Below are 22,767 nucleotides of genomic sequence, written 5' to 3' on the forward strand. Positions count from 1 at the left end.
CTCGTCGACTCTAATCGAGTCTGGTCTGTCTCCTCGTCCGCCCTCCTATCCATACCATATATCTCTCCTCTCTTCATCTTCCCAACAATCCACTTTCTGTGACATGACTTGCCTGCATCCTCATAAGAAAAAAAAGTCCGCACCCACATACGCGCACGTTCATGTATTCAAATACACCGCTCTTTCCCAGAAGACCTCTGCTGATCTCACAACTTCGCCTTGACCTTGACCATCTCGTTCGTCTCCCTCAATCCCTTGGCCTCACGCCCAATCTGCGTCTCATTCTGATCTTTAAGGACCGTTACCGTATCACTCTTCTTCGGCGCACTCCTATACCCTGCCTTCGCATTCTCATCATTGAGGACCCTCCCCTTTTCATCCCTCTAGATCCCCAACTCCAACAATTTAGCAAACACCTTCGCAAAGTCGCGGAAAAACAGCTCTTTGTCCTCGGCGTACTTGTCAACCCAAGCCCGGAAGCTCGGATCATGCAACAGGGCCATATCCGTAGGCAACATCATGAGTTCTTCAGCTTCCCCGTCGGCCTCCCCACCCTCGAGATCTTCGTCCACATAGACGAATTGCTCCGGCCCGTTCGCCAACTTTGTCTTCTTCCAATCATGCATCTTTAGGAGTTTGAAGTACGTATTACTGAACCGTGTCGGATTATTGACCCATTTTCCTTCAAAGCCCGAGCGGTCACCATGGCAGGGGCCAAGATTATGCGCAGCGCTCAACGCGACGATTTCCTGATCGTTGAAGCCCATCCGATAAAAGATCCATCTGAGATGATCAGCACCCTTGGATCCATCAGGCAGACGTCCTCGAGGCGGGATTTTGCTGTCGTCCGTGAAATCAGTCCGCCCTCCTTGCCAGGGGATACGGGGGCCGCCGGAGGGGGAGGGAGGCCGGACGGAGAGGGAGAACGTTCTTGTGAGTGTGAAGGAGATGACATTTTGATGAAGATTGTAGACAGGATTGTCTTTTTTTTTTTTTTTTTGAGGTTTATTTGTTCTGAGCCTGGGTGTGGAACTCAGGAGGACGAAGAAGGGCAGAATGGTGGCAATCAAAGCAGAATATCGCCGTTCTCCGTAGGTTTGGAGGGGATTGACGCCGACGAGGAAGGAAATATGATTCAGAAAACAAAAGGCGGAATCCAAAGCTGAGCTGAGCGCGGTTTAGAAGATAAGACGCGGGGAACAGAAGAGCAAAGAACAGAGAACAAATCGCAGGCTTGTAAAGGAAATCAAGAGCAGGAAAGAAAGGAAAGACGGACGATAACGATGAGAAAAAACTGCCTCGGCAACTTATCGTCATAGAGCAATGCATCTGATAGAAAGATCATAGCATTGTAGTGCTATTATGACCAGTGGGTCAGTTGTGGTGCCACGGTAGACCTAAGACAAAGCGCATGGAAAAGAAAGGGAGTGGATGAGGTGGTGAGGTTGAGGTCTGAGATTGGCGCAAAAGGCTGAATGAGCGAGGCTGTGGACGCAGGTTTTGTCCGGTTAATGTCCGGCTTTCGGAGATGATGCCGGAAAATCTCGCAAGAAACCTGAACTAGACCTTTTCCAGTTTAGCTCATAATAAAAGTCTTGGTTGCCGAGGTTCATTGATAAGATCAAACATGCCACGTGACAGGACCGGAGTGACTTGGATTTATACAAGTCCATATGATATTCATCACAGTGAGAGTCGGTATATCATTTTCATGCCAATAATTCCATTCGTCGACACCGATTCTCCACGCTATGCCCATATCCGATTGCAGAAACCAAAACAATCAATACCCGGGAGCCAAATTGGCGACCTGGTCTTCAGGTATGTCCTCCCGATCTAAGATATCGGGATTTTTCTTAAACTCCTCACTGTCCAAGACTGGGATAATCTTCCTCACATCTCTCTCAATAACAGTGACGCCTTTCTTGAGTTTCTGCAGACTTGCAGGTTCCACAACCAGGCATCGAGCCAGATAGCGTAACATGGCGGCGATGGCATTGATCTTCTCCTCCTGAGAACCGCGAACGGTATTCCCAGTAGCCTTGGTGAGCATTGCTGGCGTATAGGTCGGTTGAACAGCAGGCTCGTGGATGCTCCCCTCGACATTGAGTCCGTAGATCAATTTATCCCGAATCTCCGTTGATATTCGTTCAGTGAAAGCGAAGAAGAAAATATCTGCATTCTGGGTATATGTCGTGTTGCCCAGGGAGAATAATCGCATTAAGGCTCGATCTGCTGGCTTGTTGATGTCAAATTCTCGCATGTATCCTGCATCGTGTAGCAATTTCAACTTCCGGACCAGAATGATATCGTAACCCTGCCTAAGGTTCATCCCTCCACTGATAATTGCGTGAGCGACATCGTACACATTGTTGTACGATTGAAAGATTGGCTCGATCATCTTCTTGGCACAGGTCCAGTCTTCATGTCCAGATGCTCCTGATAGGTCCAAGATCTGTTCCATGAATCGCATCTCAAATGCCCGATCGCGACCACGCATTTCCAGCAATCCTGCCAAGGATGCCGGCGCATTTTCAGCCTGTGCAAGTTGCCCGAAATTGAAACTGGACCCCAGTTTGATTCCCATCAGGAGATTGTCTCTGTTCTCTTGTGTCAGGCGTCTTAGAGCAGGAACCATTCCCGCCTCCACAGCATGGTAGAGAATCATGTCGTGATTGACACGGGAAATGTCTATTCCTTTCAACTTCGCATAGTCACTTGCAAGATGGGGGTCTTTACCCAGATCGTTGATGACCATGGATGTTATAAGAGTAAAGGTATCCTCAGTGCTTCGGAGCCCCCGTTCAAACAGCCTCCTCAGCCATTCAAAAGATTCCCGCTTTAGAACGATCGGTGCTGGGCCTTGAGTTCCAATAAATGTTTCATACTCATCATTGTGTAGCCAGCGAAGAGCCAGAACACCAACCAGAGTTCGATTGACCTCGGCATATTCTTGACCGTACAGTGATTCGGAGATGGAAGGTCCCTCTGGACGTGATGCATTTGGATTTCGGACGAAAGTTGCCCCTTTTAATCTTTCCAGTTCCTCGGGGTATTCTGCTTTGATCAAATGGAGAAGTTCCATTTCGTCCATTTCCCAAAATGTGTCATCGTCGATCACCTCTCGAAGGCCTCGCCGTTGCCGGTCATTCGGATTCAGCATTTTGACTTTGGGGATTGCTTTGGGTTGAGTTTCCGGCTGGTTTTGATTCAGAGGCGAACCTTTAGAAGAAGGATCTGCTTTTTGACGCGATTCTGGGGTTTTTCTAATGCTGAGGAAAGAGCCGCAGGCGGTGAGGATTCTGGTGAATAAGTTATGGGTGTGACTTCCCTCCATTTCTTCTTCAGTGTTGTCATCCATTGTCACAGTAAAGTTTTAAATGGCCGTTTGCAATCTCTCGTACCAAGGACCAGTATTTCATGACTATCACAGACCCTGGCTGATAATACCGGGTAGCTGGACCATGAGTCAAGAGACACAAAGAACAGGATGAGGCTGAAGTCGGAAGCACGAAGGTACCAATGTAATACAAAGACGCGCTAGCGCTGAGCAGAGCGATGAAATTCCCACTGGCTCGTTCCCGATAAGATCAAATATTCGACGAGCGCCCTACAGAGTGAGGAATTGGTTTGATTGTTTTCATCTGACGTCCGCAATCTTCGAAGGGCCTTTGCTGATTCGCCAAGATTGCGGCCCAGGCTTCAGTATGAGGTTTGTTGCTAAGCGATCCACTTGACAATGGCCTAGTGATGTTCGCAGGATCGATGCACAGGAACAATACTTGGGACGCTACGTAAGCGCCGTGTCAATTACAAGAACACAGTTAGAGAAACAAAGTTGGATGATGATATGGGCGAACAAGTTCAACTTGAATCGAGACAATGGCGGCCGAACGCTAAACCGAATGCGGCCAACCAGCAAGTTTCGCCTGGGGAAAGGCGGAATGACAAACATATGAACGGTCGATATGGTTGTCCGAGAAGGATCCAATTCCTCGATAGTGTGTACATTCGTCTATCCGTTCCATCTCCGTCCTGCTATGCTCAAATTGGACCGTCTAGATGCCGCGGAGATTAACGGTCTCTCATGCATCATCATTCCCCTGACGATTCCCTGACGAAAGCTTTGTTGCCTCCCGCATCAACTCCAACTTCTCGTCTGCCGTAAGATCACTCTTTGCTTTAGGCACCTTCCCCCAGATCAGTATTAAAACCAAACTTGCACCACCGGCGGCGACACCGAACCAGAACGTGTTCTTATAACTCTCCTTGAGTCCGACTTCTTCCACCGTATATGACTGGATAATATCGCTGAGACCGAGAAGCAAGGCCATGCCCAGTTGAAGGACCGAATTGATCAACCCTCCTGCCAAACCCTGTCGGGCTATGGGCAACTGTGTTGTGATGAACACGGCCATCAGGTTGTACGACAGATCGATACCAACGGTACCAAGAATGGCCGCGGGAAAGATCCATGCCCAGTAATTCCCACCTTCGGGTATCAGGGCCAGGAGAAGCTGTGCTCCGATTGCTCCAAGACCAGAGATGACCAAAAGCCAGCGTCCGGGCACTAAGTGAAGGATGAATCCTTCCAGGGTGCTGAGGATCAATCCGCCGACAACCATCGGGGTGAACCATGCAACGACCTGGAGTGGAGTGGCGCCCATGATATTTTGAAAATACTGGGTTCCGTAAAGAAGGAGTATGCCGACGTTCCCATAAAGCAGAAGCAATGCGATCACCAGTGGTGTCATGCACGGGACGGTGAAAATATCACCCGGCAATAACGGCGCCTTGGCCACCCAACCCTCTACGTAAATTGCGATCAGGAGCAATATGCACCCCACACAGAACAGTGCCGGAATGTAGGGTGTACGCCAACGTTGTTCGGCATGCGCCGATTCGGTAATGGCAAAGACGATCAGAACTAGCCCGGAGACAATAGTGCCAGCCCCAAGCCAGTCCATCGTGATGCCATTTCGAAGTCGCTCTTTTCGATCATTGGGGATAGAGAAGATCGATGTTATAATAGTGATGACGGTGAGAATGGCCCCGATCCAAAAGTACCATCCCCATGTGAGGAACTGGCCAACAATCCCGCCACAGAAGATGCCGATGAAGAATCCCACCACGGCAAAGGTGCCGTAGAGAGCGAACACGAGATTTTTGCGAGGTCCAGGTCGATAGACACTTCCCATCAGCATGACTCCGGTGGGCAAGAAAGCTGCCGCTCCAAGGCCTTGGAATGCTCGACACAGATCCATCATGAGAGGATTAATGCTGAATCCGCAGATGATACTCCAAGTTGTCAGCCACGACAATCCGAACACATAGACGGGATATCCACCCCACATGTCCCCAAGTCTCCCGAATACCAGAAGAGTACTTGCAATAACCAAGGAGAAGACGGTAGCAGGCCAGACGCTAGATGCTTGTGGTATGTTGAGGTCGTGGATGATTCTGGGAAGTATGACGTTGAATCCGGAGACAAAATATTCTGTCAAGATCTGGGACATGATGATGCTAAACACAAAGGCGACTTCGGCCCAGATTGATTTGAAGGTAGGTGGTCGTTCTCGTCCGAGCCGTTCGATTCGAGCGTCCATGGATTCCTCGACATCAGGCTGCGTGGGAGCCTTTTCGGCCAGGGGAAGGTTCGAAGCTCCAATCTCAGTCGAAGAAGTGTTTGGGGTCTGTATCCCGATCTCTTGAGAGGCAGTCGGGACCATCGCGGGACTGTCGGAGAAGCCATTGCTCAGAGGCATGAAGGGCACAAAAGGGTCGACTTAGGGAGAACGGAAACGGGAAATTCACCGTCTGGACATATTCTCATTGCGACATCATTTTCGAAACGAGGGCCAACCCTATATATTGGCAGCACAGAATGAAAAGACAGCGTACACTATGAGAGCAACGGAATTCCGAGTAGAGTGACGCCCGCACACGTGGGAACCTACTGGCGATAAAGGTTTCCATCGTTTCTGAAAAAGGCGGAGCAAGAAGACGACGGATCTGGAGCACCTAGATCCATCATCCAACAGGGTCATCGAATCACGATGAGAGTTAGGCGATTCGGAATGTCATCAAAGGTATGATCGCGATCAGAATCGAGGAGAGAGGAGGAAGCTTTCTTTTTTGGTTTGCTAATGGAATCGAGCCGCCATGACAGAAGCAGCCCGGCTTCTCCGTTGTTCTCCGCCAAATCCGACATCTCCATCTCCGTATCCAGGTCCGATCCGATTAGACAGAGGAAATCTTGATCGGAGACGAAAAAGATCAAAATCATTATGTCATTCATGTCTAGCTCCCTATCCATTCACATGCACATTGGTGTCCCACCAGTACCCGTCATTCCCCACTCCCATACAGAGCGCTCTCAAGCAGACCCCGAGACATATTGAGATTCTCATCCTCCACGATCAAACAGATATATGATTTGCTCCGCCCTGTTCTCTGTTGCCTCTTCCTCCGTTTCGACAGCTTCGGTTTCAGCTGCTGGGAGAGTATTTGGTGCCGCAGTAGTACTCCGCTTGGATGCCATCCGTTGCTTGAACAGAGACATTCCGAAGAAGACAAGGAGTCGGGTGAACAGCGCACTGCGATTGAGGTTAAAAGGCTGCATACATCAGAAACATAGAAAAGCTCTGCACTCACAATTCAGCAGCGCCTAGTCCAGCGACAGTTCCAGCTAACGCGACCCCAGTGTGATAGTTATTGGTTCCTCGCTTGACAATGAGATTCTTGCGCAGGTCAATGTCGGATGGACTCTACGGAGCATGCCAGAAGCCATTGTGCCACCGAGTGCAGTTGGCTAAAAATGCGAGACTCGTCAGCCGGAAGATCACTATGAAGATCTCGAGACCCAGGATAGCGCAGCGATTGTAGAGGTCAGACTTATCGTAATGGAATGACCTTCCCTCCAGACAACATACAAAGAATGTAGGGCCCCGGTACTCCCACAGAACAGCCTCGCCCAACCTGGCTCGCTTCCGAGGCTCTCGCATTGGTTCGATTGGGCAGGAATGAAGTTGAGGGATTCGCCTCTGACAAAGTCTTTGTGTAGCTTGCGTTCCAGGTCTGTCGTGGCAGCCAGTGGCAAGGAATTTCTTCAAGGCTTCTGTTTGCTCAAACACGAATCATTCACTCGACGACCGTACGGGCAGGTAATTGTACATGTGCAATTAGCGAAAATTTGGGGTGCTTTGAGACTTCGATTCTCTCATTACGGGCTGACATCGTCAAGCAGCGACCAAGGAAGGCGAGGAGACTAGAAAAAGGCAGGAAAATATGGTCTGATTTAAAGAATGACCTAGAGTCTCTGAATTATTCTGTGCAAAGCTCGAAATGTATTCCTTGATGCATTTGCAAGGACGAGGTCCAAGGTAAGATTGAGCTTAGATAGTGCCCCAACACGACTTGCACCTTACCTTTTGTTATGCAGTGAGGGTTCCCTTACAGCCCGTCTACAGGTCGAGCAGTCATTTGAGACAGATGGACGATATATCCAGTGTTTCCAGCCGTCATTGTAATGCGTTGTGAATGAGGACACGAGAAATGAAAATTCTTCAACTGACATCATGTCAACCAAGTTCAATAATTCCAACCGAGCCCCGAACCTATCATCGAGCGATGAGCCTCGGGCTATTTCCTCGTCGGCGACAGCCTTTCCAGACGGGCGTCATGCCATCATCGAAGCCTCTTTCACCGTATAAGAGAACACTTTGGAGCGCGCGGGGGAACGCGTGTGTTTTTCTCTCATAGATGCATCCCATCATGTTGACGAGGTACGGCATGCAGGCTTCGGCTAGGCTGTTACAGGTGGCGCGGCAGATTCCCAACCAGACAAGAACGATTGCTGGATATACTAAGACGCAATTCCCATTGAATACGGGCGCCGAGATTCCAGCAATTGGGTTCGGGACGTGGCAGGTAAGGAACAGATGATGATCACTTCGAGGAAGACGAGGTTTACTTACCTGAGAGGAGGGGAAAACAGGACAAAAACGCCCAAGAAGATGCCGTTTGCGAGGCTCTGAAGGTGGGATACCGACATATTGACACTGCGCGAATGTGATTGATGGCAATTGTCGGACTTCAAGTTACTCATTCTAATGCGGCGACAGATACGGTACAGAGCCCAGTGTCGCCAAAGGAATCAAGAGAAGCGGCGTGCCTCGAAGCGATATCTTCATCACAACCAAGCTGTGGAACAACTCACACCACCCAGACGACGTCGAAAAGGCCTGCGATGCATCCCTGAAGGACCTGGATACCGACTATATTGACTTATACCTGATGCACTGGCCTAGTCCTTTCGCCCGAGGCAACGAGCTTCGGCCCAAGAAAGACAACCAGATCCTGACCGGAGACACGGACTACGTCGACACGTACCAGGCAATGGAGAAACTCGTCGCCAACGGCAAATGTAAAGCCATTGGAGTCAGCAACTTCTCCCGAGCAGAGATGGACCGTCTTCTCAGGGAAAGCTCCATTATCCCCGCCGCTCACCAGCTCGAATGCCATCCTTACCTACAACAGCCCGAATTTGTATCATGGCACCACTCCCAAGGAATCCACGTCACACAGTACTCGCCCTTTGGCAATTCGAACGAAGTCTACGACCGGGGCAAGAACATGGGCAAGCTGATCGACGACCCGGTCCTCCAAGACATCGGACGAACATACGGCAAGAACGGTGCCCAGGTGGCTCTGGCGTGGGGTATCGCAAGAGGGAACAGTGTGATTCCCAAATCGAAAACCCCATCTCGCATCAAAGCCAATCTGGAAGGCGACTTTAAGCTGGGACCCGAAGATGTCAAGAAGATCGACGCGCTGGACAAGAAATTGCGATTCAATGATCCATCGAAATCATTTGGATGGGTGTTTTATGCCGATCTTGACGGGAAGAAAATGTGACGAGGCCCCCAGAATATGAAGTCAGCCGTGGCTAGATTTGCCACGGTGGAAAGTTATATTCTGTGGCGTAGGTCCTGTTTGCCCAAAGATAGACACATTGAGATCTTGATTTCCCTCACCCCGCTGAAGGAGCATCGCCCCTTTGGGGTTTAGCTGATCAGAGAATTCCATTCCTCCAACTTGGTACACATCAGAACGCTTAGGATCGGAGGGCCATGTAGCCAAGATTCCTCGTTTTAAGTTTCTCTGAAGTATCAGCCCGCTTTGACACATGACACATGGGCTCGATAAGTAATAATCAGCCCGCAACCCCTCCCCTCGAGAGCCGCAACGCTCGCTGCTCAACTGCTCGCGTGCTTACTTACCCATCATGGTCGATGCCGGCAAAACCCACACCAGCCTCGCTGCAGGTGCACAACATCTCTCCAAACGCCTCGTTGCATCTTATGTGATAGATTGGATTCTCATCTTGTCAGTGTTAACTCACAAATTCAAAGTGTTTCCTGCAAGATCCCTCATACAAGACAGATACTGACTTGAGGCAAAATCAGAGGCATTGCCGCCATTGGTATCGGCTTCAGCAACATCGACGGAAGCAGACGTAGGTTCAGTCTACAAGATCCCCACATCTCCTATGCCTACCATGACGATACCATCTCGAACGCCGTGCTGTTTGTCGTCTCCCTCATTGCGCCCGCGGTCATCACTGCAGTGCTCTGTCTGATCCTTGAGCCGGGACCGACCGTCGACCGCGCATCGACGCCTAGAGAACCGCTCTGGCGCCAAAAGATCTGGGAATGGAACACCGCCTGGATGGGCCTCGGTCTGACGCTGGCAAGCACATACGCAATCTCCGAGGGCCTAAAAGATTTGGCTGGAAAACCGCGTCCTTACCTGCTTGATGTGTGCGATCCCGACCTGAGTCCTGCATCGATCGTTAGACACCGTGTCGGTGGGCTAGGGACGTCTGTGGACTCGGCGGTGCCAATTGTCGTGGATTGGCATATCTGTCGAAGCACCGACGAGGATAAGCTGAGCAATGCCTTTGCCAGTTGGCCGTCGGGCCACTCGAGTTATAGCTGGGCGGGCATGCTGTATCTCACCCTGTTTGTCTGCGCCAAATTGGCTATCCATATCCCGTTCCTCCAGCCCACGTACCCAGATCGGGGACGCACTGGCACCTATCTCTTCGCGGACAAAGGGAAGGAGAAGTACCGACCACGGACCTCTTCTTCCCAGCGAAACGAAGCCGCAGCTCCCCCGATATATTTGCTGATTCTAGCATTTGTACCCATGGGCACGGCACTTTTCATCTCGGTCTCCCGCTATTTCGATTACCACCACGACGGCTTCGACATTATCTCAGGTGCTCTCATCGGGATATGCATGGCCTGGTTTGGTTTTCGATGGTATCATCTACCGATTCGAGGTAGTGCCGGATCAGCTTGGGGTGCGAGAAGTAGAAACCATGCCTTTTGGCCTGGGTGCGGCCGGATAAGTTACGTAGGAGACGAAGGGTGGGAAACCGAGAGGACAATCGTTCCTCGTGAAGATGATGACGTGGAAGCGGCTCGATACATCAATGAACAACCTAGCATGTCTGGCGCTCAGAGCGAAGAAACGATTGCAGACGCGATCGGAGCGCAGTCTGAGCGAGGAAGACCTGCGTACACCGCATGATTGAAGAACAGCAGGGTTGATTAATTTGAAGCACATTAGCGGCATTGGATTCATGGAAGAGTCATCCATCTCAACGATCAGCACGACGTTGGAGATCAAATGTGTACGACTAGCGGGTCAGCGTCTAAAAACAAAATGCAGAGGTAATTAATGTACTGTAAGGCCCCGGGAACCCCCCCCCCCGGTTAGGTGCCTGCGCCACCTGAAAATCCCCCCGAACTCAACGCAGATGTCATCCAATATCAATATCCTGAGATTTATCCCAGATTCAATCGCGAAACGGGCATTCCAGGTGCGAATTCACATTGTCCAGACCGGAAGTACCAAGCCCAATATTAGCCCATGTAATGTGAAACGGCATATCAGTCAGGGGATAAAGACCTGGACGACCTCTTCTCTTCCCCAGTTATGCATTCGTAAAGGCCCGATCATTGATAGCCATTGCCAGCGCAACATAATCTTTGATCTCCATGTAATCAATGTACACGATATTCGGGAACGCGGCTTGACTGACATGAGGCAGCAAATCGGTCAGCAGCGCCTTATTTGCCGAGTACGCCAGTATTCTTATTGTCTTATTGTCGATTTTCCACTGGGCAATCTTCCCCAATCCCACTAGAGTATTAGGGGGGAGGAAGTCTTCCGGCGTGACATCGGGCGGCTGCTGGGTCAGGGTCCACGAGATCAAAAACAGGCGCTTGTCGGAACTTTTCATGAAATTCTCCATCTTTTGGACCTGGTCTTGCACCATCTCCACACAATCGTTTGTGTTCGAGTACTCGTTGTACACATTGAGTTGGGAGGGCAGGTAGAATCCCTTGTCGCCGTAGGCGCTGAGGTTGATGTGGCTGGGTGCTTCGACGACAATCACCACGGCAGCATGACCGGAACCAATGAACCGCGAGAGAGGTAGCAGACTGAGATCTTTCGCCTCGGATCCAGTCAGGATGAATCGGTAGTTGAGGCGTATTAGTTCGGCGAAGAGAGCGTTCCATTCAGCCTGGTCGTATTCGCGCCAGCCTTGATCTGTCTGTAAGCTGTGAGAGAGGTTGAGGATAATGAGTTCCGCGCACTTTTGGGTGAAGGTATTGATGTCGTCGATGATCGAGGACATCTTCTGCCCGCGCGCTCCGAGTTTTCCGGTGTAGTGCCCGGTCCAATTCTCGCCGCCAGAGATTTCGGGCCGGATGTCGAAGTATCGCGAGCCCATTTCTAATTGTCCAATGATGGTCAGAGACTGGGTCTGTGCAAAGTCGGCCATGATGTCCGCGGGAATGACGTCCGTGTGAGTAATTTCTCCCATCCCGGCATCGTGAGTGCCAGGCATACAAATCTTATGGAGAGGTCTCGGCCCTAGAGTTCGCAGATTTTGCTGCATCCAGTCGTGTGGCGGGTTGCTCGATGAAAAGCTTCCCTCCTTGCCGGAGAGGATGAAGGAGACGACGCCATCATGCCGCCATCCAAGCTGAATCCAACTGCCTTTGGGATTGTTTGGAGTTTGGATATTCTGGAGCTGGACCTTGAGATTGGAAGGCGCATCCTTGACTTCGATGCGGAATGAGCGAGCTTGAGTGCCTTTCAGTGCGTAATTGCAGAAGCCACTGGTATCCGACCGGACGGTGCCGATGGTCTGCTTGAACTGTATATATACTGACGCGATGTCACCTTTTCCGGTGGTCAGTTACATCCCAAGACAGAGATGTCGATTTAGGTTATTTCGTACCAGGTTGGACCTCTTTAGGAAAACTCCATGTGGTCATCTGGTAGCTGTTGCTGTTTCCCTTCTTCCAGGTGTAGGCGGTCCCATTGATCAGGAGGAGCGTGCCGCCTTCTCCCGTGAGAGAGGACTTTTGCTGGCCTTTCAAAGACGACAGGAGGTTCATTTCAGGAGAAGTTTCAACTTATCAGACCAATAAATAATGTGCCACCAACAGGTCGGAATGAACTGGATTTTGGCAACTGCTGATCTCTTCGTCGAAAGAAATATCCAGTTGTAGCTTGCTGTCTCTCCGTCATTGTGGTTTGTAGGTCTTGCGGGGATTGTCCGGATTTTAAGCTGTGATGGAAGATGCGGCCGGTGCAGCAGCTGAAGGCCGAAAATGATCGATTTTACGAGAAACCCAAGTCAGAAGAAAATTCCCATTGGCCTCGATTTTTTTGGGTTGTCCGAAGTCACAAGGCTTAAGCGATTGGTCTAGGACTATTTGGGATCCGGTCACTTCACGTAGTTGTCAGCGACTCCGAATAGGCCCAAAGCTGACGGTCGGTTGTTGGTGGATGGTGAAATGCTCTTTGCGCTGACCATTTAGCATATTATTCGCGAAGCTAAGCGCTTCATTTATTGCCTGGGCCAACCAGATACACCCCATCAAGTTCATTCCTTGGGGGCGATCATGACTTTCCCAAACCTGATATCTGACGAGACATACGGTAGGATAGGCTTGAGGGCTTCGAGAGGACGTCCCTTTCGCTGAAACTTCGATTTCGTCCATTCAATTTTGACCGGCTGTGTAAATGTCTTTAAACCGGGTCGACGAGGGTCCCCTCTCAGGATTGAATGTGGATAGAGAAGGATCCCATTTGTCAGCGAGCATCATCTGATGACGATGAGCACGAAGCGATCCATCTATTGCCAATGGGCATATGGCTGTAAATGGTCGATTTGGTCACCGGAAACCGCCTCCCCAACCCCAGGGGGTGAAGGGATCATCGGGTACGAGGTTGAACATCACTATGAAAAGATCGGTCAGTCAATCGCGATCAAAGACGGTCCATTTCAAAGTCAAAAGAAGACGATTTCTCAATGTGCGTATGGAATGACACTTTGAAGCCCAGATTTGGGTACCGAACTGACATGCCAACTGGAGGAAGACCTACTCTGTCCAAAGCTGCCAAACGCTTCGTCTAACTGAGTATCAAATTCAATACCACCATTATCGTTGAATGATGTCAGGTCAAAGGGGAAATGAGGTTCAGATTGTCCGGGAAGCTGCGGGGACAGTGAAGTTGTGTTTGAAGGAATTTCTGACGGAGCGGCATGTAATTGATTGCGGGTAAGTGGTGCCCCTCGATCAACACTGGATGGCCTCGTGCTGTCCTGGTGTAATGATCCTGCTTCCTTTGCGAAACTAGCCGTTGATTGTGCGGCCACGCCAGAGATGGAACCTTGGTTGTGCAAAGCATTATCCATTTCTCGTAGAATGGTGATTCTCAACAAGGCGGTCAATAGTTGGTCAATATGCTGAGCTATCTGGCTACTGCTTCCTAGACTTCTGCTGGCCAGGATGATGCGCGAAATGCCAGCTTTAGCTTCTTGGGCGACCAGGCTGAAAGGCTGCTTAGCCGGTGGGATGCAAAGAATAACGCCAGCGGTAAAGAAATGCATAAAAGCAAAAGACAGACTTAACCGGTGGTTATATTGGGCCATAGGAAGGCGAGAAATCCTCAATGCCGCCTGGACAGCAGTTTCAAGCGATTGCGAAACACAGTATTGGCTTGGTGTGACCGTACCCCCTTGGTGGTAAGAGACCAACTTGTGTTCAAGCATAGGCCGGTGAATATAGATGAGAGTACTGTCATGCGTTAATTGAAGAATGGTCGCTTGTAGCCAGAACAGTCTCGCTAGATCTTCTTCCAGACCGGAGAGGCACCCGAGTTCAGGAGGAAACGGTCCAGAGGGCTCCACATTGTGCCAGCAATCGACTGAAAGAAAGGGCGGCACTTCTTTCCTCCATTCTGCCAGCAGAGATTCGATATGAGAGACGGCGCGAATTAGGGCATTCTGATCTTCTGGGGAGAGTGGATCCTTCAATCGCAGGAGACGAAAATTGGATAACGCCTGTTTTGTTATGGAGTAGAGTCTGTACTTCAACACGTGAAAGGTCAACTTTGAAGGCCTCGATGCCGGATGACCGCCGTCAGCGTGTCGACCCATGGAAACAGCGACAAAGGTATCATCCATCTCACAAAGCGGCTGCACATGAGAAAAGGCCGAGTCCAGACACGCAGGGCGTCCGTAGATCATGGCCGAGAATGTGTCCGCGACGGTCACATGATTCCAACAACGGTGTCGGACCTGGGTCTCGACTTTCTCTTCATCCTCTGGATCGTCACAGTGCAGGGCGAGGGCATAGGCCGTTCTTACGGCCATACCGAGAATGCTCCACGCAGAGCTCGGAGATCCGTGGTAGATGTAGTAGGTGCCAAGGAGGAGGCATACTTGAACCGTCTCGATTTGCGAATCATCCAGGAGATCAAGCAGGTGAACTCGGATCTCGGCGATCAAGTCGGACAACAGCGATTTCGCATTCATCGCATAGGAGGCCAGAATGGAATGGCCCGGCCAGGATGTGTCATTCAAGATACATTTCAGTGCTATAGCTGCTGTGGTTAAGATCGTCATGGCCACAGGTAAATCTTGCCTCGTCCACGAAGCGCTCGATAGCAAAGTCTCGGCGCGTGCCATGAACGTCGGTTCATGAAACACAAAAATGAACCAGTGAACGCGTTCGAAATAGGCCTTGACAAGGAGATGCATCACTGACCGGGGGGGCATCTGCATGCGTTGGAGACCCCATCTCGAACCAGGCTGTCGGAAGACACCTGCATCTCCGGGAATGGTAGAAGTGATACTCGGAGACGCCAAGTCATTGTGCCGGAAGACGTTGCGAGCAAAGTCGATCACCGAAGTGTTGGCACCAAACTGCTGGTTCTCGCTTGGGCTGTGTTCCGAGGCGTCTGGCCCGTCGGCGGCCTCCCTTCGTTTGTGCTGGGTTGAGTGCAGTTCATTGTGGTCCTGTGGGTTTCTCAAAGACTGAGTTTGCCAATCTGGAGTACTACCAGAGGGCTGGAGAGGTGGCAAGCTTGTCACTGTCGTCGGTGTTTCCGGCTGATACGGGGGAGGAGGAGGATGTTCGGCCGTTCGATCCCTACGTGACGAGGCCGGTCGATCAGTGGAACTCCTGGCCGGGGTCCGGCGAGGCTCGCATTCGACTCTGGCGCGCACACAGAGGGTGCAAGGCCGTAAGGTGTCACATTTCAGCTTCTGCCGACGGCACCTGACACATGCCTGTGCAACACGTCCGGTGGATGCCATGCAGATGGGTTGCCTGGTGGTGGGCGGTGGAGAACGTGGTCAGAGTCGGGCGAAAGGGGTACAGGAGCCATTAGTAAGGCAGTTGGTGAGTGAGTGACCGCTCCGTCTCAAACGATCAGAGAGTAAGAGAGCAACCTGCTGGCTGACATTGTTCTGTTAGTGGTGAGCAGATGAAGTAGGCAGTAGGTCTGAAGTGTCAGCCTGTGAGGAAGAAGTCTTGTGCGGGGCTTTAGGACGCATTCTTCGCACCGTTCAATCGGAGAGAATTGGAGGCCTGCAGATCTCGAATTTTCTGTCGAGACTCGATGGGCGTCCATTGGACAGAGCAAGGAAAGTTCGAAAGCTAGAAGCAGGAAATTTGCCCATGTTTTTTGCCATGTATTTGCCATGTTTTTGCCCTCCCCCGCTTCCAACGTGCCTGAGGGTTCCGGTGGAAACAGGGCCCGTGCCTCCTATTGGTGTTGGCGGTCCACTCCCAAGTCTTCAGCAAGCTCTCTCTTCTCCAACTAACCCCTGTTGCCGTCTTTCGGCAACACTACAGGATCTGGCACACTCCGACTCGAAATTTTATAGCTCCAAGACGACAAGCCCACCACAAATGTGACCGATTGTCAGGGTCTCTCGAGCAGGTTCTACCCCAATCAATCTCCACGACCATCCCCGGAATTTTTCTGCCACTTTGTCGAAATGGTTTTATAGGGCCAAGAAGTGGACCAAAATACCCAGTGAATCAGAAAAGCCATCAATCGTCAAAGACGATAGACACCTGCAATTCATCTTCGTTGTTCAAGGCAATCCGCAGATTCCGCGGATATTTTCGAAGAACTGACATCGAGAATCCTGTCATGTTGGCGCTGAACAATAAGCCATAATCCGATCTCTGGATCGCGAGATTCCAACATTGACCCTCAGCCACGGCATCAAGACAATGGATTCAAAATATCCCAAGACCTGCGGACAATTCCACACACATGGCAACTAGACCATGGTGAATCTTTTCGGAATATCTGACTGGCTCTTGCCCTGTGTGACAGGTACGGCGAGTCTCTCTGGGGCATTTGGATAGACTATGGAGTCTAGTGAAGGAATGCCTTATTGTTCTATCTAACAAGAGAGCAAAAGCCTGGAAGAGTGCAAGTTGCAATATTGCCAAGCCGACTGCTTCACGTGACATTGCCAAGCAAATTGTCACGTGATTAGACGACACTTTTCTCCCCGGGATTTCGAGATCCCTTCGTGTAGTCTTGCCGTCGCATAATACTGAGCAGTCCGTCTCAAGTCCTTTAGATCTCAAACCCTGGGATCCAGCCTCCGCCTGGTGAGACTCTTGCCCCAACAATGCGCGGGCAACTCCCAGGTATAGATCAATACATCGTTGACAGCTTGTTTTCAAGAGCTTTTCCTAACTTGTCACTAGTGACTCATCCGGGCACCTTGATCTCGACGCCAGAGCAAAGGATCCTCGATACTGTAAAGGTGCTAGCGCATCCGGTGGAAGTCGTTCCTCTCCTGCCAATCAAAGATACATCGGAAGCGCTAAAAACATGTCGAAATGCAAAAAAGTTTCCCGACTACATTCCACCCTCCCCAGTCTTCCGCCACACAACTCGGGGCCCCGCCAAAATGTCTTTACCAGGTTTTCTCACTTCTTCTACTGGACAGAGAGATGCCTTAGATCGGGATATCCCCACTTGTGCAATGACCGTGAATCCGTACGACCCCTTTGATTGGTTCGGTATCTGGCATATGCTTGTGCAGGGCATGCATCAGGCTACTGGAATTACAATAAAGCGGGGGGGGGGGGAGAGCCCATTGGGGATAAATGGATAAACATAGGAAGACCCGGGTCCTCAGCATGATATCTCTACCCCCATCGTTGATTGCGATCAGAACATTTGAGGTTCAATCCCAAAGCCGTTCCGGAAAGCAAGCATCGATACAATCCTCGAGCAGGTGATCTCACCGAAGATAGTGCGAAAGTAGCCGTTGAGCTTTGTTGGAGCGTTTACATACCCTTCATCGAACGCTCCGGGTTACCCGTATTTGACTTCTGGGTCGACCTCAGCCTATGCTCCTTGCTTCCCCGTCGCTCTCAACCAGTCCTCCCGGTTTAAGAGATGTCTGTCAGAAGTAGCGTTCTCCAGGAGCTTGACACCAAAAGCGCGTCCTATTCCCCAGATGCTTTTATTATACCTCTTGATATCGACCAAGATTTCGATGAATATTATGACTACGTCGACCAAAACAATTGGTCTATGAAATTTCAAAAAGCCGCTTCCCCTGACCGCATGACCGTTTCATCGAACGAAACATCGCCTTCTCAGGAATCAGAAAGGGATTTGAGCAGCTGCGCGACAACTCCGAGCTGGTCCAATATTCCGAGCCCACTTCAGTTCCAGTCGTGGCATTCTGCTGTGTTGTCCGCCCAAACACCGAATGAGGATCCTTATGGCAGGAAGAAAACTTATGACGATGACGAAAATTCAAGTTGTCGAAACGGAGACGCAGCCATCCGGTCGCGTACATCTAGGAGAGTTGAGAATAGTGCCGCTGCACCATTGAAGTTTGTATCTGTTACACCTCATAGTATTCTGTCTGGAGACATCCATCGAACTCAAGGGGAATGGAAGCGAGGGCGTCCCAGGCTCGCCAAGACGACTTCAAAGACGAAGAGATCTGCATTTCTCTCGAATCCGAGCATCGGCGCGATAGAAAGAACATTGTCTGATACCCCTGTTACTGTCAGACCGTCCTCTGACAATTCGACCCCAGCTTACAGCGACGGCCTTTTTGCGCCTGTTTTCGACCACCTCCGCGTGACCAGTGACGAAAGGGATTTCTTCGCGAGGTTGTTTGCGCCGGAACGTGGCCTGGTATAGCAGGGCAAGCCTGGATGCCTGGATGCCTCAGGAATTTGGAAAGCTCTTTCTAACACCTATTGAGCCGAATCGAATCGGCTTGCAAGGGATGGGAAGCCAAATGATGATTCAATAAGCTCATCTATTGGACATTCACACGCAAATTTTGGCCAGAATCTAGACACGGATCCTTATACCTGGCCGTCAGAGTATTCCATCCGAAGCGGACAAAACGTTGGCTAGATATCTTGGAGACGGTCTCGGATTTCCCAAACCTACCTGCCACCACGCTACCATTCCTTTTAATCTGGTGCGAAGGCTTACCCTTTCCAAAGATGGGTCATACCCTAAATGGAAATGAGACTGCGAGATGGTCGAAGAGCTGCCCGCGATTTTGCAACTCACATTAACGACAGTGGAGGATGGATTGGGTCAGAAGAGCAAGAAACGCGGGCTGGCGTCATCAACAGGGGATGAGTTCCATATCGACCGTGGAATAACCCCAAATATCCCATTTCGTACCGCATTATTGCGTCTATGCCTCGGATGCATTACAGCCGCGGAAGGACAGCGAGAAGAGTTGAGGACAGGATTCGGCTCAGGCTTAGGTTTGACTTTGATTGTCTAAATCAATGAAGATACTTCCTTGGATATCTGAACATGCACAATGTTGGTTGCCAGCATCTCTCGACGCGTAAATACCCTTCACGAAATGTGTCATTCCTGGCCTGCTCTTGATTGGGTTTCGGGCCTTGGCGTGTTTGCAAGTTTGTCGATTTTTCCTATTTTCTGCTGTTGGCCTTTGCACTCGAACATGCTTGCGGTCGCTTCCCTCGGTGTCATTCACTATGTATAACGATGGTAAGCTTGAGTCTCTCTCGCTGTTTATACCTCGTATGATGAGTATTTGCAATCCAACTCCAAGAACACCACAGTTCACTGAGGAACAACATTTATCTCTAGAATTACGCTGACTCTTTCACCTTCCCTCGATCGTTTCTGGTGTCTTCTTCCGCCGGAGAAGCTGACATGTGCAAAAGATCATATAGGTCCTTGTCTCATTGACCCTCTCGACTTGCACATACCGTTCAGTCAATTTGTAAAAGGTACGAACCAAAACTCAGTTCTCCCGACGCACTCTCTGTGATGACTCCATGACACGAAAGGCATTCCTCAAACTTAATACCCATGTCGAACCTGTCTATTATAAGTTTCAGCCTTGTCTGATTCGCACGCATATCCCTCTTCCTCGCTCAATTTGCTTCTCTGGCCTGATGCTGACCTAAACCTGGCACAGGTAACTCGGCCCCTCCTTTTTTGCCATGAATGCTTCTGTTCCTTCCATGACGAATACTTGAACGCACGGGCGGACAGACTGCGTGCACAGTTCCACGCATCTGTAAAAGCAAGACTGTACAAATCTTGTGGATGCGCTAGAGACTGGCACTTGTTGAGAACGCGTCAGCTGATGGATGATGCCAAAGAGAAGGCGATCATAGGGCAATGAAGCGAATGACTTGCTAACAGCCTCGCGCTGCAGGTACATATGCGATACTTTCCCTTTCCAATCCACATCCCAGCATCTGATGATGAACATTATTCACACTGTTGGAGCCGAGCAATTGCTTGGGCATGAACGTTACACTGAAAATTCTGATTTAATGAGGTGAGTGTCGTTCCCGGTTTCGAGACGACCTGCTGACGAACTTGCTAACAGCCTGAAATACATGCTCTCGCTCTGTCCATTTTGGGTCTCGACCAATATTTTTGTCTCCAAAGTTACTGACAATCTAATGGATAGATGCGTGCGTCCACGATGTAGATTCCGTAGTACAAAAGGCTGGTGAGAATCAACCCCATCTTTATTTCATGTTTCCCTGATGATCTCATGTATTCGCTGTGTTCTTACTGAATTCTCATGACGAACATACATCACCTTGGAGAACTGATATGAAATTTGTCCTTTCATCAAATTGGCTTTTTTTTCACCTACAGCACTTTGGCTCCCGATGCTGATTTGTTCTTTTAGTCTTCCATGCACTTCAACCACAGGTTTTCAGTACTGAAAAGGGCTTATCTGGGCAGGGAGTTCAAACAGAGATTGGTGTCGACAACTTCACACTTGGTCAGGAACAATGGGCTTGGAGGATTGGAAGATAAGTCACATGGACTCCAACCACATTGGTCCTTTTTGATAGCATGAATACCCAAAATATCTAGGACTATAGAATCTCCTCCGGATCAAATAGAATGCCAGGCTCGCCCAATATTGTTTGCCATCGGGCTGATCACGTGATCGCCCCGTTCGTGGCGAAGGTGGAACCACTGGCTTGAGCTCATGCTCAGGTTTCTTGTATCATGTCATGCAGTGAACCTCTCGTGGTCCTGATCCTCGAACCGTGCCGGCCCCCTACGTTTCTTCTCCTCTCGCCTTCTCGTCCGTCTTGTCCGTGTCGTTCTAATCGTCCTCGATGTCAGGCTTTGGCGCCCCCGGCGGTGGTGCCGCGAACTTCAAGCCCACCCCTCCAGAGCGTGGTTCTTTCCCACTTGATCACGATGCAGAATGCAAACACGTCATCTCCTCATACCTGCGATGCTTAAGAAGACAAAATCCTCCTGGGAAGAATAACGAAGAGTGCAGAATTTTGGCAAAAGAGTACTTGGACTGCCGTATGCAGAAGGGTCTCATGGCCAGAGACGAGTGGGCAAATTTGGGCCTGGACTTTGACAAAATAGCGAGGGACGGGGAAAAGGACGGCATGGCCGCACATACTGAGAAGGAAGGTTAAATGGTTACCATACGGATGCCAAAAAGCAAAGCACATTGCTGAACCTTTTGGCAATGCGGCGAAAGCACCATCAACCAGACTGAATGCAAAGACCAGGGTCCCCTCTCCGGAAATCAGGACGCTACCGGCCCACTGCGAGGGCTTTGGAAAGATATTGACAATACTGGAATATCCATGGGGTCCAGTTTCCACGTCACCTGTGAGCTACGATCTTCCCTCTTGATTCGCCAGGACAGGACGCCGGCCACCAGCCCAAGTATTCTCTAGAGCAAAACCATCTTTCACGCCGCTTGACCCAAGTTTCCTACCACATCGAGCTCCTCCAAGAGAGCTCTTCGGGACCCGGTCGCATTTTCATGAGATGCGACCGCATGGTTGTTCCTGAACACGAGAATATCAACCCGGAGACGACCAGAGGACAATCCTTTTCGAAGACGGCAGCATGGTCCAAGAACATCGAGCATCAATTATCGATCCGTCAATTATTCGAAGCACATCCTACGGGCGCTATGGGTGTGACCATAGGTGTGAAATGAAAGTAGTATCCGGTTTCGTTTCATGCCCGCCTTAGGAATGTTACCTGTATTGTATTGATTGGCATGACTTAGCACATCTCTACTATCTGATACCCTATCAGATACGCGGGCACCTTTTCATAATAATCCTGGAGCCTGCTTCGCTCTAGAATCTATTGACCAACGTCCTCCTGGGGTGTCTTTCGTGGCTGCTACTGATGGTGGCTCTCCTGACCAAGAAGGCGGAACGGGCCCTGCCGGGAGAGCTTATAGGGGGCCATCATCTGAAACAGCACGCAGCCATAACATAAGCCTGACTACCGCCTCGCTCCATATCACGTCAGACAATGCCGGCGTCTATCTCTTGCATTATCAACGACGCGTACCGTTTCACATCATACACTCTGGATCTCTGTGCTGCAGGTCCGGATATATGACTTCAGGTCGACAGCTACAAACGATAGACTTGCCACCGCTGGCCTGGCAACATCTCCAAGTTCCCCGTCACGAGTCACGACAACGCTTGTTCGAGATAATGACTTGCATGTGAGCGCGAGATGGCTACTGGCTCGACAGTGTGGTGGCAAGGGTTCTTTTCACAATACCCCGTCACAAGGGTGTTGACTAGACTAGATCAGGACCCCCTCCGGTCTCAAGGTTTGTTAGCATACATATCTGAAACCTATCTTTCCATTTCATAATCAACTACTGAACCTTAGGGCTCCTAGTCACCATGACGCTGGTTTCAATCAAAATCGCTACTCGGTGCGGCCGGCCAGACTCAAATACCCGGCTAGATTATTCAATCGCAAGGCAAATAGCCCCCAATTTCAATGAACCCACCCTGCGGGCTCGCTGTTCATATTTGGTTGTGCATATACCATCTACGAGGTAGGCCATTAGTCGCTGTGCGA

General features: G+C 50.3%; 10 protein-coding genes across 10 annotated transcripts; 4 read left to right on the forward strand and 6 right to left on the reverse strand.

The window, feature by feature from the left end:
• Positions 1-383: 383 nt before the first annotated feature.
• Positions 384-767, reverse strand: Z518_05792 (uncharacterized protein; the record flags this gene model as incomplete). Its single annotated transcript, XM_013416603.1, has 1 exon — positions 384-767. The coding sequence occupies one exon, from the start codon at positions 765-767 to the stop codon at positions 384-386; it is 384 nt and encodes a 127-aa protein (XP_013272057.1).
• A 1,016-nt stretch (positions 768-1,783) lies between these two features.
• On the reverse strand, positions 1,784-3,361 carry Z518_05793 (uncharacterized protein; the record flags this gene model as incomplete). The annotated part of the gene is made up of 1 exon (XM_013416604.1): positions 1,784-3,361. One exon carries the CDS (start codon positions 3,359-3,361, stop codon positions 1,784-1,786), a length of 1,578 nt encoding a protein of 525 aa, XP_013272058.1.
• Positions 3,362-4,085: 724 nt separating this feature from the next.
• Positions 4,086-5,765, reverse strand: Z518_05794 (uncharacterized protein; the record flags this gene model as incomplete). Its single annotated transcript, XM_013416605.1, has 1 exon — positions 4,086-5,765. The coding sequence occupies one exon, from the start codon at positions 5,763-5,765 to the stop codon at positions 4,086-4,088; it is 1,680 nt and encodes a 559-aa protein (XP_013272059.1).
• Positions 5,766-6,406: 641 nt separating this feature from the next.
• Z518_05795 (uncharacterized protein) lies at positions 6,407-7,004 on the reverse strand (the record flags this gene model as incomplete). The annotated part of the gene is made up of 3 exons (XM_013416606.1): positions 6,407-6,596; positions 6,655-6,767; positions 6,933-7,004. 3 exons carry the CDS (start codon positions 7,002-7,004, stop codon positions 6,407-6,409), a joined length of 375 nt encoding a protein of 124 aa, XP_013272060.1.
• Positions 7,005-7,773: 769 nt separating this feature from the next.
• Positions 7,774-8,916, forward strand: Z518_05796 (uncharacterized protein; the record flags this gene model as incomplete). Its single annotated transcript, XM_013416607.1, has 3 exons — positions 7,774-7,929; positions 7,997-8,070; positions 8,124-8,916. The coding sequence occupies 3 exons, from the start codon at positions 7,774-7,776 to the stop codon at positions 8,914-8,916; spliced, it is 1,023 nt and encodes a 340-aa protein (XP_013272061.1).
• A 370-nt stretch (positions 8,917-9,286) lies between these two features.
• On the forward strand, positions 9,287-10,596 carry Z518_05797 (uncharacterized protein; the record flags this gene model as incomplete). The annotated part of the gene is made up of 2 exons (XM_013416608.1): positions 9,287-9,387; positions 9,468-10,596. The coding sequence occupies 2 exons, from the start codon at positions 9,287-9,289 to the stop codon at positions 10,594-10,596; spliced, it is 1,230 nt and encodes a 409-aa protein (XP_013272062.1).
• A 406-nt stretch (positions 10,597-11,002) lies between these two features.
• Positions 11,003-12,479, reverse strand: Z518_05798 (uncharacterized protein; the record flags this gene model as incomplete). The annotated part of the gene is made up of 2 exons (XM_013416609.1): positions 11,003-12,261; positions 12,320-12,479. 2 exons carry the CDS (start codon positions 12,477-12,479, stop codon positions 11,003-11,005), a joined length of 1,419 nt encoding a protein of 472 aa, XP_013272063.1.
• Positions 12,480-13,396: 917 nt separating this feature from the next.
• On the reverse strand, positions 13,397-15,691 carry Z518_05799 (uncharacterized protein; the record flags this gene model as incomplete). The annotated part of the gene is made up of 1 exon (XM_013416610.1): positions 13,397-15,691. The coding sequence occupies one exon, from the start codon at positions 15,689-15,691 to the stop codon at positions 13,397-13,399; it is 2,295 nt and encodes a 764-aa protein (XP_013272064.1).
• Positions 15,692-17,808: 2,117 nt separating this feature from the next.
• Positions 17,809-18,403, forward strand: Z518_05800 (uncharacterized protein; the record flags this gene model as incomplete). The annotated part of the gene is made up of 2 exons (XM_013416611.1): positions 17,809-18,211; positions 18,279-18,403. 2 exons carry the CDS (start codon positions 17,809-17,811, stop codon positions 18,401-18,403), a joined length of 528 nt encoding a protein of 175 aa, XP_013272065.1.
• A 2,617-nt stretch (positions 18,404-21,020) lies between these two features.
• On the forward strand, positions 21,021-21,338 carry Z518_05801 (uncharacterized protein; the record flags this gene model as incomplete). Its single annotated transcript, XM_013416612.1, has 1 exon — positions 21,021-21,338. The coding sequence occupies one exon, from the start codon at positions 21,021-21,023 to the stop codon at positions 21,336-21,338; it is 318 nt and encodes a 105-aa protein (XP_013272066.1).
• Between the last annotated feature and the right edge of the window lie 1,429 nt (positions 21,339-22,767).

This window comes from Rhinocladiella mackenziei, assembly GCF_000835555.1.
Source record: "Rhinocladiella mackenziei CBS 650.93 unplaced genomic scaffold supercont1.4, whole genome shotgun sequence".
Taxonomy (NCBI): Eukaryota; Fungi; Ascomycota; class Eurotiomycetes; order Chaetothyriales; family Herpotrichiellaceae; genus Rhinocladiella; species Rhinocladiella mackenziei.